Here is a 17,858-nt window from a genome sequence, read left to right as displayed (position 1 = left end):
AAATATTTTCAGTAACGTTTTGTATCTAAAAAAATGAAAAAATACTTTGAAAAACGTAAAATGAAGTTTCTAACTGATTTCCAAACACCCACCTATAAAAACTCATGACGATCAAGTCAAGATATATGAGTATAAAAAATGAGTGAGTTATTGTTCCTCGAAAGGCTTCACACACATGCACTTTTGCCATGAAAGGTTGTTAGCTACCATGTGGGGAGCCACATGGCTAAGTATGCACGAATGCTTGATCATCTTGTTTTACTTATTATTCTCTCCTGTCTTGAATATAAATAACAAATTTTAACTTATAAAGTCTTATGTAATGAAATTATTCTCAAAATACCCTTTAATTAATAAAGCCAAAAGACTTTTTTTTTATATAGTTAATAACAAGTTTTGAAGTGTTGTTGTTCAAGATAAATAAGATTACTTTAGGCCTGTGAAACTCAACAGAAATATTTATAAATTACCTAAGAAGGTCCTCATGTAATGAGAATCAAACTCTAAAATATGAGTTTGTTTCTTTTCAATTGAAACAAGTTTTGTTGATAATATTGTAGAATATGTATTTCTTTAATGTAGATGTAATTCATACACGTGCTCGTGTATAGTGACAAAATTATCCCACTCTAGGCACAGCTATGCACCGTTCGGTTTTCAGCTAACGTTTTCGTGATCTTGTCTTACACTTACATGTACATCATGGTCATATTTTTATTGCTATTTATGTCGGTGGAGCATTCATTTTTTTACCTTTTGGTTCTTCCATCCCTATTTATGTCGTTGTAATATTGTGGACATTGATTATTTTTCTCCTTTTTTGGTTCTGTTATCCCTTTGCATGTCATAATGCCATTTCTCTTTCTCATCAATGCAGAACTATACTAAACACTAAGCAATTTAACATTCATTGGACGCCTCCAAGGAACAAAATGAACACAAAAAATAACTCATTGGTGTAAAAAGTATTTGCAAAAGAATATAAACATGAAATAATATGAAAGCCATACACAACCAAACATTACAACTTTCATGAGTACATGGAAACAGTTTTTTTGGCATCAAATGACACCAAACAAGATAAGCCTCGTATAGAGTTCCAACATGGAAAATTTATTACCTAAGAAATCATTCCTTAATAACACAATAATCAGATAATTTACATCATGGATCTCTAACATAACACAGCAACTTCCAATCTCATTGCCTTGTTATTCAGTGTGTCAAGCAGGAAACTATCTACAATCTTCCACATGACTTCCATAAGTGTGTTCAAAACAACATATAATTCAATGTGCCAAACACTTTCTGTTGAGCAAAAGAATGGAAAGAGTGAACTCTTCTTGAAATATTGAAAAACCAAAAGCATGGAAAAGAGAACTGATAGCTGATCTGAACACTTTTGAAGATTATTATGAACCAATTTGCACAAAACCAATCAATCCACAAGGGTGATTCTGCTTCAGCTCTTTCTTCCAAAGAATAGAAGCTTACGAAATCCTTTTGCTGGTTTTGAATTGTCCTCAACAGTGTTCCATTTCTTCCTGGAGTGGACTGGTTCTGGCATCATCACTTGGTTATCAGGTGGAGGGGTAGTAGAAATTTGTTTCTCAGTGACTTGAGGCAAGATAGTATTACTTTCATCTATTTCTTGATTAACCTTTGAGTTCACAGAAGAAACTGTTTGGGGTTTGCTGGGTAATGCAGCTGTAGGACTTGTGATCACCTCAGTAATATGTCGAGGTTTGTTATCACCAGGAAGTAAAGATAACTTGTTTGACACTTCTTCACCTCTTGACTGATTTCCTCCCAACGCACAATCATGATTTGGCAAAGATGGATCGGCGTGAAGCTGGCCAACATTTGCGTGCACGTGCTCTCTTTCTGAAATCCAATATGTTGTGTGTTTCTCTAATGATGTCTTGGATAGCTCTCCATTGTCTTTCGAACCAAGATTACTGTTGTTCGGTTCGACAGATTGTGCAGGGACAGACTTCATTGGCAATGCTACTGAGACTTCTTTTTCATTCTTATCCTGGCCATTAGTGGCACCTACTAGAACCTCCCCATTTGTTTTCTTTTCGTTTTCTTTATGACTTGAAGATTTGACTTCTTTTGGGGCCTGCTTCTTCTTTTCTGTGCCAGTAGTCTTCTGCAAAGGTACACCATTTGCCTTCAAGGATGGTTTCTTGGTTGGACCTGATTTTGCTGGACTTGGTGAAACCTTCGGCTGACTTACTCGGGCAGTTGCAAGGCGTTCAATGGTGGAATTCCTGATGACTGGTTTTTGCAATTTCTTGGTCTCCTCATTGGATGGATGTATCTTAGGATTCTCTTTCTTTGCAGAAGTCAAGGAAGTCTTAGTTCCAGTCTTCTTAGAGGCACTTCTTTCAGCAATTCTTTTCTGCCGCTGAATCATCAGTTCCTCCTTTTTCTTTCTATTTTCCTCTTCCTATAAATAAGAGGGAAATAAAAGTGAACAAATAAAAGATTAAGTAAAAGAATGAGCTACTCCAATAACTCATGATGTTACAACTAAGATCTATAGAAAATATTAAGAGAAGTAAAAACCCCATCCCACATGTATTTTTTTGGGGGACATCCGATCCATGTATTAATAAAAGAAATTGTTACTTTTTTTCTAAGCCATATAATCAAAGAACTATCCATGTGGATCTGGCGCAACGTAAAGTGTTCTTTTCTGAGCCATATAATGATATAATCAAAGAATTGAAAAAGAAATTTCTACTTTTTGAAAATAAGCAAGCAGCTGTTCAATTCAATGAAATTTCAAAACAATTGAAAACTCACCACACAGTTTGAATTATTTAAATCACTTGCAGTTGGACTTATCAACTGATGGGGCATCTAATAAGTGGGGGCTCAAATTCCAATCCAAATTAAACTTCAAAATGATTGAAAACTTACAGTTTGATTCAAAATGAAACATCTACAATTATTAAATTCACTTGCAGTTTGATTTATGTATCTCAAAAAAGAATCCTATCATATATGTCTTGTTCTAGATCTAACAAAAGCAATTATGCATCCTAAAAAAGAAGCAATGTTTAATATATTCCTCTTTCTTTCACTTAACATTTCAAGGAAATTGCTAGAGCAAAGACAGTTGTTAGTTTACCTTCTCAGATTTGCTCTTTGTAACTCTAGTTTTGCTTCCAGGGGATGCTTTGCTTCTTGACGTCATATCAGATTTGCTTTTCCCAAGAGATGCATTTAGAGCCTTAGACTTTGCCTCTTTACTTGAAACTTTCCCATTTTTCACTCCAGGAGTTTTTGTATCAGTACCTCGAGATTAGATGGGTGATTTTTATCAGTTTCAACTTCAAAAAGCTTTCTATTAGCTTCATTTGAAGAAATGTTATCATAATCCATTTCCATGCTCCAGGGTACCGGACTTTGCTCTAAAGCAGAATCACGGTCAAGAACCATGAAGAGATCATCAGGCTCATGGGAATTTAAGGTTTCAGTCTTATTGTGTGAACCTTCTTGTGTGCTGTTCATGAATTCAGTAGCCCCAACAATGTCTGAAACCAAACTTAGATCAGCTGCTGACTGAGAATTGAATTGATCTTCTGATGATCGAGCTTGAATCATGAAAGAGTCATCAGTCATAATGTCTTTCTTGTTCTTCTCTACATGAAAAGAATCAGTAGCTGCCGATGAATTGGAAATGCCATTAAACATGCTGAAATCTCGGTTTTGATTCTCATTTCCTGGTTTACCAGACTGATTGATAATGAACCAATCCTCTTCTTTCTGGCATTTAGTGAGGGAAGATTCTAGGCCATTGCCCGACAGATTTGACATAGAATAGCTACCTGATTCGCCAATTCTCTGAGAAAACAACATCGCCTCACCTGAGTTTATGCTTTTCCTCATTAATGAAGGAGCATCCTTTCCTTCCTTAAAGTTATCAACACGGTTTTGACCCTCACCCTTGAATCCCCTCTCTGTCACAACAAAGGAATCATTTGAAACTGCTTGAGTTTTACTAAAGTCTGGTTCGTGGTTAAATTCATTTGATCTTCCATTCTCAAAATTCTGACTGCCAATATATTCCTCCTGGAACTTCATAGGCTTTTCTCCGGCATCAGGAGTAGAATCATCATCTCTCAAAAGAAGATTCTGGAAAGCATCCCAGTTGTTATTGCCTTTCATGCCATTGGAATCAGCATTAGTTGAACCATTTAGCTTGCCAGAGTGCTTTGCACTATGCTGTTTCTTATGGTGACGGGAGCTTGACTTGTTTCTTCTCTCGAATGATCCTACAGGTTCCTCTAGCTGTTGTTTCAGGGAATCTACATTGATATATTCTTCCTCATTGGACAAACTCCCCTCTGTGGCACTACCTTTTTCACCATCTCCATTAGAGGTTATATAGTTTATATTGCGTATAACCACTTTCCTCGAGGACTTCTTTCCATGCTTCTTTTTGTGCTGATGTTCTGTTGAAGAGTGCTTTCTACCTTGCCTTGAATGGTCATCTGAATCACTCTCATAACTAGAGTCAGAGGATGCTGTTGAGCTATCTTCTTCAGACTGCTCCCGTGCTTGAAAATGTTTCTTCTTCTTCTTCTTATATGATGATTTATGATAATCCTTGTCTCGGTGATGAACAATATTAGAGTCTTCCACATTTGGAGGCCATTGCATATTCCCTGGATGGTATGAAGAAGGAACCTGCATACCAGGATAGAGGTACCCTTGGTATGGGGGCATTTGTTGAAATGGATGACCCTGAAAGTTGTGCATGTACTGTGGTAGATGGTTTGGCCAGGACATTGATATTTGAGCTCTTCCATCTGTTGATGGTGTTTGACCTGATGCCGGCAAGCTATAATCTGGAAGTTTTCAAAATCAACAACTAAAAAACTTTTGGATCTACCTGTACAAGATTTAAGTTGCTAGATAGACTTTGTTTCAAAAAATTAGTCCCACATACATTTTGCTGGAAATTCCAAGTAGTGATTTGTATAAGTCTAGTCAAGCATGAGGCAAGCACAATCCCCCAACTGACAGGGAATTCATGTATTAATTCTAAATTTTCTCAAAAGAAAGAACTATGTATTCTTTTTGTTTAACAATGAAGAAAATAGACTAACAGTGGTGAGAATACCATAATAATATATATATATATATATATATATATATATATATATATATATATATATATATATATATATATATATATATATATTATTTATTAAAGATGACTATGGCTAAAGGCAAATTGTTTAAAATAAAAACACATTTGTTCTGCTCAGTTTTTGGAAACCTTGTACTCAGGACGGGGCAAAGACTGAGATAATGAATCAACTTAGCAGTAAAGGAGGATACCTTGGCCTATGTCCAAACTTGCATGACTTGGCGTTGACTCAGAAATTGAGGCATCAACTATGCCATTTAGTTTACTGCTTGTATCATCTTCACCAGCAAGTATGATTCCAGATGTCCTCAAGTATGGCAATTCAGGCTGAGCGGCTGCCTGCATGGCTGCTATCTCATCTATCCAGAGCTTGTCTTCATTCTTTTGTTTGCACAGCTCTAAGAAATTAATGCATGCTTCCCTACATGAATTGAAATAATATTAAATAGCAAAACAGAGAAAGTTTTCTGGGGCTAATCATTCATACGATAATCCTATATCAAGGAATCGTGTGAATATATTGTATTCAATGAGTCTACTATGTCGAAGGATAGAAAGATTTATAACATAAATCAAATAAAGTTGAGAGAGAGAGCGAGAGGTGTTGAGACAAATTCAAATATCAACAGAATACTGTTTGTTCTGCTGATGGTGCATCTATAGTTTAACTAGTTCTCATTACTTCTGTAGTCTAAACAGTAAATGGAAACTGAGAGGATTCCCCTTTTGGGAATATTAAATTTTGTTTCCTTTTTCCTTGTTTTTACCACTCTTTCTTCCTGCCTAACAAGTTTCATAACAAGAAACACACACCTGCAAATTATTTAACATATGTTTCTCATAACTTTTGATGTAATAGACAAGCAAGTTATTATGGATTTATTTTTAAAAAATCCATTAATCATTTGAAAAGGATTTTCAGCCAAATAGGAAGGAGGCAATATGTATATGCAATTGCTTGAGGTAGGTGCCATTCATGTCATATCTCAAAAGGAACACTGTCTAAATAATGCAGTGACAAAACAAGAGTAAAATGAAAAACAAGCAGTGAAGAGTTAATAAGGGGCAAACCACTATGTCCAAACATAAATGTAAGTATAAATGAACTTCCATTCAAGCGAGCTAAAGGTTTTATTTATCATTATTATTTTTTTCCATTCAAGGGGAACTGTTTCAATTGATGAATGTCATTTTGTGGCATTGAACATTTTGTGGTACGCTTGCTGACCTTAAACGTGAAGCTCCAAATGCATCAGCAAAACATATTAGATCATCCACAGATTCTGGGTAATATCCTGCAACTAAAGCACGGGCATAGGCCATTGCTTGTTCTTTGCAAAGCATAGCTTTACGATTATCTAGAACACGTTGAAGGCGAACCCTGTTCATTGAAAATTGATGAAAAATTTATTGTAAGGTATATATGGACACATCCTGAAGAACAAAAAGATGTCATACAAGACAAATAAGGAAAACACCAAAAATTCAATACCTGGAGTTTTCTTCATGTCCATCTTCATTAGTTCCAGATGATTCATCTTTCATCTAAAAGACACCAAAGGTGATAAGAGTTTCAATATCTTAACAAAACCAAGGCAACATTAGCATGCGTCATATTTACATACCTTAGAGGAAGTTGTTGACCTTTTGACACGCCCATCAGCAGATGAAATGCTTCCTGTTAATCCCAGGTCAAAATATGAAGTTGAAGCTACAAGTCTTTTTTCTATTTACTTTCAATATTACAATACTAGAAAAAGTGCAAATTACCCAACATAACCTGCTTTTCACCTCTCGTTTCCTATATCCTTTTTAAAATGATGATGGAAGATAAACTAGTAGAAAAGGGAGGATATAAGACAAGTAGTTGTTGGCTTCAGAAAAGTTGCTAATGATAATGTCAATAGGTTCATAAGTTAGTCTTTCTTATAGATGATTGTAACCTGTGCAAACGCTATTTGCTAATTTTACCTTCAAATGGAACATTTAATGATATCTTTTGCACAGTTAACATGCTGTGCTGACATGGGTAGCTAATGGGACCATCAAATTATTGAAAAATCATACCAAACATCCAAGTAATTTGGTACCCTTGCAAGTGCAATCAAATTAGCCATAGATAAGGGCATATATACATATCAGTTTGGTATCTCTCACGATTCACAACTCTCAAAAGACAAAGTATTGACCGCTATGATTGATCGAAGAACAAAAAGAAAAATAAGAATTTACCCCAGGAGAGTTTAATTAAGATTAATAATAGGGGAAAATAGTTGTGAAGGAGGTATATATTTTGGGATATCCAATTCCAATCAATAGAACGATAAGTCAATAGCGTGATTAAGATTTCCCATCCATACCTTCTGCTTCTGCCACCAAATTGCTCCTCTCACTTGACTGAATCGACCCTTCAATCTGCACAATCTCCTTTTCTATTGTCACAAACCTCTCTAGAACTTCTGGGGTGCTTATAAATCTAACAAACCTATAGAAAATAACCAAAAACAGACAAACAACGCTGGTCTTACAAAATCATTCTACATCATGATAACCTACACACAAGTAATTAAAGGAGCCAAATCCTTATTCCTTAGTCTGATCCAAAATTCACATTTCTTCTGCTTTCAGAACATTCTAATCCAATTTATCAAAACCCCAAAATTTTTGCAAACCAAAACACAAAATCAAAAGAAAAGAACCTTTGGAGGGTGGCTTTGGTGAACCAGTGAGGATGTCCACCAGGTGGACGCAGAGTGATGGAATAGCCACCTTTGGAAATCTGATCCTTGGCACTCTTGAGGTGAGAAAGAAACGGTTCTAACAGCCCAGAAGCAAGCCTTTCACTCACACCTCCACCAACAACAACAAGGTCACACCTTCAACATGCAAAACAAGAAAAGGAACACACACAAAGTCAAAACAAACCATTTGGTGCCACAATTTTCATGTGTGTGAATTGTGAATCATCGTTAGAACCTGGTTCTGGTTGGAGTGAGCTGAAAGAGGGCATGATCAAGACGAGTGTTTGGGTCCATAGATGAGCCAAAAAGAGAGTGAGATTCAAACTTCAAAGTTCAAAGTTGAAAGCTTTGGATCCTTAACCTTATTAAGTCCCTCCTCTTACATGGAAATGCAGAAGAGGGAATGCTAGCAGTGGCACATGGGGTGAGGGAGAAGAATGTGGGAATGCAATAGGCTCGGTTTTGTTGAGTTTGGAACGAGGGACCGACAGAACATGCTTATGCTGTCGTGTACACCCACACTCGCACGTTGTTGTTTTTTTTTTTTGTTCAGAAAGAGAATTATGTAAAAGAATGCTTCAACTCGTAGAACTTTCAAGTGCAATGAGGATGATGAAAGTAGCAGAAGATAGATTTGAGAGTGGTTAAGAGGTCCATTTTCTTTTCTGTGTTAACTTGTCATCCAAGAGAGCAGAGAGAGAGAGAAATTGTGTGTGGCATTGTCTTGCTTTAACATGTTGTCGGTGTCGTTCACAGGAAGAGTGAGTGAGTGAGCAGCAAAGAATAATTACAGTTGTTGTAATCACTTCATCCTTGTCAATGCCAAGTGCCAACCACAAAAATATTTATTACATAAATATTTACTATTTATTTTTTTAAAATTTAATAATTATAATAAATAGTTAATTTTAATTATTATATTCAAAAAAATTAATAATTAAAACAAAAAATAATTTCTTTAAAGTTACTCCTGATCCCTTTTCTTACATAAATAATAAAAAAAGTATATTCTCGTTGGCATGAGAATCGCATGAAGCCCATCTGTCTACATCCCATGCTTCCAACAAACAGTAATAATTCAGCTTCTTCTTCTGTGGACGAACCCTTACCTTTTCTTGAAGTATCTTCACGAATCCATTACCCATCTGTGTTGTGTATCATCTATCAAGGAGTTTTTTAATGAGTATAGCCATTATATAATGTCAGTATTAGCTTGGATAAATTGGTAAATAAAAAAATAAACGAAATTAAATCACAATTTTCATATAAACTAAATCAAACTTTTCATATAGCCATTACGGTGCATGTATACGCAGCACAAATTAAGGTAAGTGAGAGGTGTTCGTAATTAATTAAAGTGATTGTTTAAGAACTATGTTCAAAGTTTCATCAATAATTATTTGTGATTGGTTTTGTAAATTTTTTTATTTTGACAACATGAGATTTAAACTCTAAACTTAATATATCAATATTCTTGTTTATAATCTTAACAGTACAATTTTATGATTAAAAAACTCTCTCGTATGCTTAAAATTAATTCAAACTGAACTTTAATCAATTACAATTTTGAGATGTCTAAAATATTAATAAAATTTGTAATAAAATAATTTAAAAATTATTTTCAGTTTTTAATTCGTTATTATTTACAAATATTGTGTGTAATTAAACAAAAATTTCTGTATTTTTTTAAGGCAGTCTTATCCTATTTAGAGCTATTATAGTTTGGAATGTAGTAACTGAATTAATTGCTCTTTTGTTTGGTTCATATTGAATTCAAAACATGTGAAGGTTACGGTGGTCCTATCAAATCCGAATAAAATTGTTTCTTATGGCAGAAACTTATGATCTAAATCAAAAGAAAAAGTTAAGTTATCGTTAAGAAAAATATTAGTAACATATTTTCTGATACGGTTTTTTTAATAAATTATCTTGTATTGGTTAATATTTACTGAAAATTACATAAATTTATTATGGGTCTCTCACATCTTAATTATTTAATGTCTCTCTTATAATTTTTAATAAATTTAAATCAACAATAAAGTGTGTATTAAAAAGAATATATTAAAGTACGTGCTATTAATATTTTTCTGTAACTAAAACATCTTTATTTTATGAAAAATTCATAAGGCACTATTTGCCCTGATATAAAGAGTTATATCATAAAAGAATGGTATATAATCACAGTCAATTAACCCTGTGAATGATGATATCTTATATAATTAGTTATGTACTAATGAAATCCGAGCCTACACAACTTATTAAGAAGTAGGGTTATCCACAAACAAAACTACTCTACTCATGCCTAAATGTTTGAATACTATGAACCACATTGAATAAACTGATATAAAATTACATTAGAAATGAAGAAATTAAAATTAGTCATTCTTAATGCAAGGAGGTAAAGAGTAGCTATCTGTGGTTTGCCATTATGATTAGAGTCAATAAATTGGAAGGAGCTACCTGTCTATGATTGTGCTTTTGGTACAAACAAATGTACATCCCAAAATAAAGGAAACCGACAAATAAAAGTAAGATAATAACCAAAGCTCACCTAGCTGTAGTGATGACAAAATAAGTTATGGGAAAGAATGTTGTGTTCTTGCACTTTTAGAAAAGGACTTTCAGATGAGGATAAATAGTTGTCCTTTTTCTATTTCTCATGAAAAATAAACAACGATTCCAAAAAAAAAAGAACTCTTTTTTTCACCGATCCTCCATGTTTTATTTGATTTAGAGGAAGAAAAACAAGAATTATTGGGAACATTTTTAAACTTGAATGGAAGAAAAATACAAAAAAAATGGAATTTTTATTCTCAGAAATCATTTTTTAACTAAATAAAAATGCATTATTATTTCTGTTTTCTTTTTCTCTCATCCAAACTTACCATTAGAGGATGACAGGATGAAAATGTTTCAAAAAGACAATCTACAAACTTTAGAGGAAGAACAATTCATCACTAAACGTTTTTCTTTAACAGAATTATATTTTTCTTTCAATAGAAAAAGACCATTGTTATAGATAGGAACATATTTACGTTTCTATCTTTCAAAGCACCAGATAGAAGAGTCACTCTAGGACTAAATTTTGCAAATGATATTAGGGAATGCATGGATAATTGAATTAATCCACCTACTTTGTAGTTAAGGACAGGGACATAAGCACTCGTGGGGCTATGTAATGGTGGTTGGATCGTTGATATAAGAAAAAAAGGTAAACAAATTTTCAATCATAGCCTTGCTAATAATCCATGACCTTTCAGCTTAATGTCGGTTCATATGTAGCTTTCCAACACAGAAATCAAATGCTTATCGGATTGCTTCACCATGTGTTAACAGTAAGTAGGCCATAATTATTGTTATTTGATTGATAATAGTATTGTTTTTGGACTTTCCCCTGATTTGATAATTGATATTGCTATTAGCTCTATCAATTCTTGACAAAACACTGTTCCAACTTCTGACTTCATGTATTTTAATGTAGGGGGATAAAAGGAGCCATCCAATTTAACTACCAGTAGATATGGTACAATCATTATTAGTTAATAGTCGTCTTTCAAGATGAATGCTCAATTTGTTAAGGAATTTTACTCTCAAATAGTACAAAGTAGTTATAGGGAAATTCCCACTTTTTACTCTATCACTTGGTTAACTATATATAGTTTTTTTTTCCCTCTTTTTTAAGTGTGACTTTCGGTCAGAGAATAAAAAAGTTGTCTCATTCTTTTATCTTCATGTGTCTTTTTAATCTTGATTTAATTTTAAATTATAAAATTATAATCAAAATTATTGATAAATAAAAAGTTTTCATATCAATATAAAAATATAAATTTATCTTTATCTAATATTATCCATATCTTTTATTTATTTAAAATATATTATATATTAAAGATATAAAAAAGGTTTTTAACATTACAAAAATTTAAATGTCTTCTTATGTAATACTATTCACATGATTTTTATTTTATTTTAAATTATAATAAGCAAACAATTAATAAAAGTCTTCTTATTTTTCAATATTTTTATTTAATTCTAAAATACATAACCTTTTAGTTTTCTTTTAATTGCTATAATAAAATATACAAGTATTAACTAAAATACTAGCAATTCATGAAAAAGGTTTCCCCAAAGTCTTCATCCAAGCATGTGATAATAAATAGCAAAAATTTCACCTCATCAGAATTAATGGATTTTTACAGTTAAAATTCAAATTAAGTAGTGATCAGGCACTACAAAAAAATAATCATAAATTTAGTGACGAAAATTGTTTTTCTGTCATTAATTCTGGAGTCACAAAAATTTTAGGGCTTGGTTTCTAAAAGTTACATATAAATTATTTTTCCATTAATATTTCTCATATTGAGAGAAATTTATTCTAAAGAAAAGCAAAAGATTAGGATAATAGGATTTTTTTAATCTTTCATGGCTATTAATATTGAGCATCTCTTATTAAAGACAAATTTAAAGATCAGTATTCTTTTCCTTTGTGTGTGTTTAGTTTGTCTACTTTTTGTTTATAAAAAAATGAAGATGTCTATTTGTTCAATATCTCTTGTTCAAGGTTGAAATTGTGTAAATCGTGTTTCTTTTCCTCCTGTGACCATTGCAGCCGTTGGGCCTTGTTTCAAACTATGTTTGTTTCCTTGTAATTAAATCAAAAGCAATCATTTAAGGTAAGTGTAGAAAATCACCTGCTTATTATGGGACCTATTAATGCATTTTAAATTCTCAACATGTTCACTTTAATATATATTTAGTTAGACCCACTAAATGGTGTTTTAAGTGACACAAAATCAGCATGGTGATTATGCCCTTTTGCCTTGGGTCGATATTATTTTTGTTTGCATATATACTTTAATTTGTTTATAATAACTAATAAGTAGTGGAAAAAAAAGAAATTGATGTTTGGTTTCATAGGTCTGCCAATATACAATGATTTACCACATATCTTAGCTGTGTACACTGTGACATGCTGTCCATGATGAAGATGGCCAAACACAGCCTTTCTGAGCACAGGGTTGGGTCCATGTAAGCTATTTTTGATTTGTTTGACATTGGCACATGACACAAAGTTTTAACCAACACCACAATACAAGCAATCTGACCAAACACTCTCATCACACCTTCTAGTGTGTCCCAATAATCTTGCAGTATGCTTATAAACATGTGTAGCATTTGAGTATACTTCTTGTATATTTATATTTACATAACATTTCCCATTAATACTATCATAGTCTGGGAGGACCCTGAATTGGTATAGGTAGCTATAGGATGGGGCATACGTCACTTCAGCAGTATTCTAGCTTTTTAATTACTTAAACAACATGAGAAGAGAAAAGGTTGAAACTAAAATAAAACTTAGGAATTAAAGATAAATAAGATTCAATCATTTATACATAAAAAAATCACTTTATTATAGAGATCTTAATTGTACTTGTTTAACCGTTTTAACTAATTTATGTGTTTGTTTGACCAAAACAAATATGTTTAATAAAAAAGATTTATATTCCCTTACTTCATAATATTTCTAAAATATCACTTAAAGTAACTATACTTCAATTTATAATTCATTGTTTTATTGATAGTTACACTATTTATTTTAATTTTAGTAAATATTTTATCTTTGAAAAAAAGAGAGTTAAAACTATAATTACCTAGAAAATATTTTTTAGCATAAAAAAGTAAAATTTACAAAAAGAATATATATATATATATATGAATATGTATTTTATGTTTATTAATTTAGTTCAAGGGTTAATTTTATAAAAAAATTTAATTCAATAAGCTAATTTAATAGATTTTAGCTTATAATTTTATTAACTATTTTTTTATCAAACAAATTCACAATAAAATTAAGGCTAAACTACACTCATGGCTTAACTAAATTTAATTTGATATACTGAATACAGGAAAGATATATTAGTAGTTAAACGCTGATGTAGTGAATCGGACTTTGTGATCTCCAATTCATTAACAGTTTATAGCAAAACGCTGATGTACTAATATAAGAAAGATATTCTTTGATCAGTATATTGGAAAGATACATAAGTGGTTTTTTGTAAAATAAATTCTGTTGAAATTTTGTGTATTATCGTTGTCTAATCATTAAATTAAATTTTAGATTACTAATATATATTATGAAAATAAAATGTATGGAATCTTAATTGAGGAAGATTAATTATTTGGATTCCTTAAAGAAAAGATTAACTATTGGACTTTATGATGTGTGTGAGTCTAAGATGAGTTGGGCGTTCACTTGGAGCCTAGGACCCAATTTCCTATTTACACCACCCACTTTATTTTTCCCCTCCCTGCACCCCCCTTCCCCTTCAATTTTAAGTCTTTCTTCTTCCTTCTCACCCCCCACCTTCTTCTTTTCCTCATTGAGCACCCCTCCTTATTCTGCCCCCGTTTCTCTTCTTTACACCCCCTTTCACTCGTCTTCTTCACACCTCTATTCTTTCCTTCATCTTCCCATTGTAGAGCTTAAGCTCCTCAACTCAACCCAATCTTCTTCACACTTTTTTTTCTTTTCTGGTAAGTTTTTTCTTGTTTGCTCATTTCGTTTTCTTTTCATGTTGGCCAATTATTGTGTCTTCAGGCTGCACACAAAAAAAACTTATTTTTGTTGTGTATATGAGATATTATTATTTTTACTTATTTTAATTTTTGTTTATGTAATGCAGATACAACATGTTGCATGTACAATTTGGTAGATTTCCTAGCAAGGTTTCTTCTAGGGTTGTTATAGCAACTATGACACAAGTACCAAATTCTAAGCCTTAGGTACCTATTATTGAGCCATAGATTGTTGGCCCCCTTTATTTAGGAGGCCTTAAGCACCATTTTGTGTTGAGGTCCTATGCAAACCATATTTACCCATGGTTGTGGGAAGGACTAAACTATCAAGAGCTGAAAATGATCTGACATGGAAGCAATTACTCCTACCTCATCACAAATAAGTGAAGAGATATATGGAGAGGTCAGAGTTGGTGCCTCCTATAAAGACATGAGACATGCTATCACACAATGATATTGACTTCTTCCGTCTTGCAACTGGAGAGATGACTATCATCCTAGATAATGTGTCATATCTACAATATCTACCTATAAATGGGAGGTCATGTTCTTATCCACTCCACAAGGGTGATGATGCAATTAGCTATGCGATGCCATACTCGGGGTTAGATTCGACCGGGCACACCCAATAAGACTAGGCAAAGAGTGGGTGTGACATTTGTGTATATGTCTAATACTCTAATTAATTAAAAACGTTACAGAATGTGAATGTGTGATTATTTTCAACTAGAGTTGAGTTAATCTTTTTAATTTTTACCATCCAACTAGAGTTTAGTGCAATTAAAAACTTTATCATTGATCCAACTAGAGTTAAGTTAATAAACAAAATTATGAACAGACATTAGCTAGATTATTTTCACTTTAACAAAGAAACGGAGAAAGAAAATCAAATTGAACTAATAATAATAGAAAAGCTCGCCACCAGGGATCACCCAAATTGCAAGTGTCTTGACTATAAAACATAGTACAATAAATAGAGAATCTCATTTTCAATACCAAAATGCAAGCACAGGTCTCATTCATTGTAAAATTAAATGCAATCACATTAAGTCCAAAGTAGTAGGAAACTTACTTAGAATAACATGGGCCCAAGAACTAACTCTCCTCCCCGGAAAACTTCTTATACAACCAACATTTTTTTTGACATATTATACTATAATTTGTATAGATTTACAATCTATATAAATCATACAGATTACAAATTCTTCTAAACTGTTATAAAATAATTAATATCATTATATTTAACACTAAAATTTTTAATATATATTTAATACATATATAAATTTACATAATACATTTTTTATAATTAATTTTGATCTAATAATTATTTTTTTGATATATATATATTTTTATTAAATTTATAATTTTTATTTAAAATTTATATATGTAAAAAAAATACATTATTAAATTAAAATTAATTATAATAAGACAAAAAACAAAAATTTAATTAATGTAATAATTATAAAAAACTATAATTAAATTTATTAAAAAGAATTAAAAATATTTCTTTAAAAAAAATAGAGGATACGAATTTGCAATTCATATGTTTATTAAGAGGAGTAATTTTGAAAATTTTTAAAAAATGTTAGATGTAAAAGATGTTCAGGCGAAAACCCCGCAACACTCCAATAAAGTCCATGAGCAGACAACACATGTCTGTAAAATGTTTTTAGTTTTTCTTTCAGAAAAGTTGTCTTAATTGATCTTTGAAGTTATGAGTTCTTATTATTTACTTTATCAGTATGCAATGAAGAGCAGAAATTTTGCAGTTAACTAAAATATTGAGAGTGGTAATTCCAATTTGGGCTAATAGCCTACGCGAGAACCTCGATAAATATGCCCTGCACGTGCTACCTTGAACTTCAGGGCTTTAATAAATAAAGTGGATAGTAGTAACAATAAGAAAGAACATTATTAAATAAAGAGACTAAACTATTTGTTTACATATTTGAATAAACGGTTGCTGAATGAATTATCTCAGTTACTTTTTTTTTATTTAACAATTAACAATGAATCTTAAATCGAATTAATTTTTGCCAAATTTTTAAGTTTTTTTATTTTTCTAGCGGTGGAACAATAATTCAATAGGAACCCTCTAGGCCACCAAATATTGCAATGTTTATTGTTGTGTAATTATAAACTTGTGTAGGATTTATTAGCAATTAAGAAGACTTTGTGTATCAATTTTAGTGAATGGTTAAAATCTATTTAACTGTAATTAGGCATTACCATTAGCTTAGTTTTGCCTAAGTGTTATAAATACACATTGTAATAAGTCAATTAGTGCATGTGAAAATTTTTCCAGTTTTGCATTCACTCTCTCTCAACAGCATAACTGTCAAATTCACAAAATCTGTTATTCGCTTTCTTCCCTCTCTTAAGAACTCACGTTCAAGCGTAAAATCAGTTGTACACTGATCAATTGAATTCCAACGGATTGGTATCCAGAGCAAGATGATCCACGATCACGCAAGACGGAAAACATGGCAGAAACTTAAAAAACCAGTGATCAAATTCATGCGAAACTTCCAATCTTTGACGACAACAATTATGAACGATGGACCGCAAATGAAGGTTGTCTTTAGGTATCAGGGTGTTCTTGATGTCATTCGCAGTGGAGTGACACCACTTGATGCATCACTCACGGAGACGGCGAGGGCAACTCACCGTGAACAATTGAAGAAAGACGACAAGGCGATATACTTTCTCCATCAATGTGTAGATTCGAATGTCTTGGAAAAGATAATTGAATATGAGATGGCCAAAGAAGCTTGGTATGTTCTTGCAACCACTTATGCCAACGATAAACAAACCAAGAAGGTGAAATTGATGACTTTAAGGCGTCAATTAGGTCAATTGCAAATGGAACTAGATGAAACAGTAGCGCAATTTGTGAATAGGTTAACTGTATTAACCAACCAGATGAAGAGTTGTGGTGAAACAGTTACTGATTCAATGAAGGTTGAAAAGGTTATCATGGGTTTAACACCCAAATTTGATAATATAGTTGTTGCAATTAAACAATCTAAGGACCTAGACACGTTGAAATTGGAACAGTTAATAGGTTCGTTAGAAGCTCATGAATTGAAATTGAAGAATAGCGATGGTGTCAGAAGAAACTAAGAAAGCGTTGTTTACACAATCTCAGAAAAAAGGAAGTGGTGGTAATGAATCTTGGAAGAAGAAAGGTAAAGGAAAGTGGAAGAGTAACAAGAATGAGGGTGGAAATTCCAAGCAAGAATCTCAAAAGAAAGGAGGTGAGAGTGATGGCAAGGGAAAGAAGAAATCCAAGGAACACATTCAATGCTATAATTGTCAAAATTGGGGCCACTTTGCAGATGAATGTGTGAATCCTAAAGTGCCTAGGAAGAGGA

At 32.5% G+C, this 17,858-nt stretch overlaps 1 protein-coding gene across 1 annotated transcript; it reads right to left on the bottom strand.

The window, feature by feature from the left end:
* Positions 1–993: 993 nt before the first annotated feature.
* LOC100806125 (COP1-interacting protein 7) lies at positions 994–8,671 on the bottom strand. The gene is made up of 10 exons (XM_041007256.1): positions 8,144–8,671; positions 7,867–8,043; positions 7,528–7,652; positions 6,793–6,845; positions 6,660–6,712; positions 6,396–6,548; positions 5,359–5,588; positions 3,412–4,862; positions 3,140–3,310; positions 994–2,452 (listed from the first exon to the last, which is right to left on the bottom strand). Exons 1-10 carry the CDS (start codon positions 8,200–8,202, stop codon positions 1,463–1,465), a joined length of 3,462 nt encoding a protein of 1,153 aa, XP_040863190.1. The 5' UTR covers positions 8,203–8,671; the 3' UTR covers positions 994–1,462.
* Between the last annotated feature and the right edge of the window lie 9,187 nt (positions 8,672–17,858).

This window comes from Glycine max, chromosome 12 (genome assembly GCF_000004515.6).
Source record: "Glycine max cultivar Williams 82 chromosome 12, Glycine_max_v4.0, whole genome shotgun sequence".
Lineage (NCBI taxonomy): Eukaryota > Viridiplantae > Streptophyta > Magnoliopsida > Fabales > Fabaceae > Glycine > Glycine max.
Note: the sequence above shows the minus strand (reverse complement) of the source record. Positions and strands in the feature narration are given on the sequence as shown.